General features: G+C 35.7%; 1 protein-coding gene across 1 annotated transcript in view; it reads right to left on the bottom strand.

Annotated features, from left to right (window-relative positions):
• TMEM68 (transmembrane protein 68) overlaps positions 1-2,374 on the bottom strand; it is a 79,606-nt gene extending 77,232 nt beyond the window's left edge. The window contains exon 1 of the mRNA XM_007954162.1: positions 2,050-2,374. Coding sequence (XP_007952353.1) covers positions 2,050-2,374 — 325 coding nt within the window. The remainder of the gene's footprint in view (positions 1-2,049) is intronic.
• Positions 2,375-2,652: the final 278 nt, after the last annotated feature.

The following is a 2,652-nucleotide window of genomic DNA, read 5'->3' as shown; positions in this document are numbered from 1 at the left end:
AGTGTATGTGAACTGCTGTATGGAAAATGAATTTGCTCTGTAAATTTTCACCCAAATCACAAAAAAAAAAAAAAAAAAAACACTCAGAATGTCTGAGGCTGAAATAACTGAAGAAAATATGCAAGCCTCGAGTTGCAATACTGAAGGATTCTATGACACAGTGGCTGTGACAAATGGCTCAAGTATGGCAATGACTGTGAGGATGGCGCAGGACTGGGCAGTGCTTCATTCTGTTGTACATGGAGTTGCTACAAGTCAGAACATAACAACAAGAACAGCAATATGGGCCATATATTGAATGACTTCAAAAGAAGACAGGAGATCAAAATAAGATTCACTGTACTAAAAATAATTAGTCGATGTTCAAACATTTCCGGAGTTAGCATGTAATAAAGAACCGATGGCACTAAAGGACAAAGTCAAACCTGTACTGAAGAAACTGGGGAAAAACAAGGCTGCAGTAATTGATGGAATACCACTTCAACTATTTCAACAAGCAGATGCAGCACTGGAGGTGCTCACTCATCTATACCAAGAAATTTGGAAGGATGCTACCTGACCAACGGACTGAAATCCATTATTTGTGCCCATTCCAAAAAAAGGTGATCTGACAGAAAGTATAAATCATTGAACAATATCATTAACATCACATGCAAGTAAAATTTTGCTGAAGATAATTTAAAAATGGTTGCATTGACAGGGAAATACCAGAAATTCAAGCCTGATTCAGAAGAGGACACAGAACTAGCTGATATCAGCTGGATCTTCACTGAAAGCAGAGAATATCAGAAAGATGTTTACTTGCGTTTTACTGATTTTGCTAAAACATTTAACTATGTGGATCACAACAGAGTATGGATAACATTGTGAAGAAAAGGAATTCCAGAACACTGAATTGTGCTTATGAGAAACCTATACATGGAGGAACATGTACGTAGAGGCAGGTGTTCAAATAGAGCATGGGGATATTGTGTGGTTTAAAATCAGGAGAGTATGTGTCAGGCCTGTATTCTTTCATGATATTTATTCAATCTGTAAACTGAGTAAATAATCCAAGAAGCTGGACTATGTAAAGAAGAATGCAGCATCAGGACAGGAGGAAGACTCATTAACAAACTGCAATATATAGAGGACATGACCTTGCCTGCTAAAAGCAAAGAGGACTTAAAGTACTTACTGAAGAAGATCAGTATGGATTATACCACAACATAAAGAAAACTAAAATGCTCACAACTGGACCAATAAGTAACACAGTATTAAGCAGAAAAATACTAAAGTTGTCAAGGATTTCATTTTACTAGGATCCACAATCAATGCTCATGGAAACAGCAGTCAAAAAATCAAATGATATATTTCACTGGGCTAATCTCCTGCAAAAGATTTCCCTAAAGTGTTAAAAAGCAACAATGTCACTTTGAAGACTAAGGTATGTCTGACCCAAGTCATGGTATTTTCAATCACTTTATATGCATACAAAAGCTGGACAATGATTACGGAAGTCCAAAGAAGAATTGGTGCTTTTGAATTACAGTGTTCACAAAGAATATTAAATATATCATGGACTGCCAGAAGAACCAACAAATCTGTGTTGCAAGAAGTACAGCCAGAATGCTCCTTAAAAGCAAGGATGGTAAGACTTCATCTCATGTGCTTTGGACATGTTATCATGAGGGACCAGTCCCTGAAGGAGGTTATTATGTTTGGTAAAGCAGATCGTCAGCAAAAAAAGGAAGACCTTCAATGGGATGGACTAACACAGTTTGTGCAACAATGGGCTCAAATACAGCAACAACTGTGAGGATGCCACAGGATCAAGTAGTGTTTTGTTCTATTGTACATATCTGGAAAAGTCATTTGAAGACACATTCATATGCATGTGTGCAAACAGATAAAGGAAATGTACCTATCCCTTCCATAGTATTTTCCAGTGTCTTTTCAGTTAAAAATAAAATAGAGTAACACAGTTTATTTCAATTAAAACAGAATAACACAGTTCCAATGCCACAAACATGTATACCAACACAAAGAGATCAAAGTTTTCTTGCTTACCGTGCCAAACTGCTGCATGTCCATCCCACAGAGTTGCCACGGTTTTCCTTGCACCATCCCATAAATTATGAGAATAAGCTTCTTTTAATACATTCTTCCTCTTATAAATGTGTAAGAAAATAATTGTAAGATACAGAAGAAAAATAGTAAAGTAAGGAAGTATTAAAAGTATTAGTGGTGTAAAAACCCACAGGAGATAGTTTACAAAATTTAAATAGTCCTCCAACTGCTCCACACCAAGCCATTCTTCAAGTATATGAATCAGACAAATCATATACGGCATAGACTCCTGTCCTGCACCACAGGTTTGATTTCTGTCTATCATTTTTCTTTAGGTGAAAATGATAAATTCAGTTTCTTTCTTCATTGTCATAGCAGCACTTCACTTTTGCCACTAGGGAAAAATAAACCAATGTTATTTTCTTCACAGCAGAAAAAATATTTTAGTATGCATAAATATGAATAATCATTTCTTAATACCAAAAGGAGTAGATGTTAATGGTTATCTTTACTGCAGATTTAAAAGTGATTATTATAAAGTTTCACCTATCCGCTCTTAGAGTTTAGCTTTTCAAATAATTTGTAAGCTTTAATTGAGAGGGA

The sequence above is a fragment of the Orycteropus afer genome, unplaced genomic scaffold (genome assembly GCF_000298275.1).
Source record: "Orycteropus afer afer isolate SDZICR_OR568_19922 unplaced genomic scaffold, OryAfe1.0 scaffold00436, whole genome shotgun sequence".
Classification (NCBI taxonomy): Eukaryota; Metazoa; Chordata; class Mammalia; order Tubulidentata; family Orycteropodidae; genus Orycteropus; species Orycteropus afer.
This window is presented reverse-complemented; position numbering and strand designations above follow the sequence as displayed.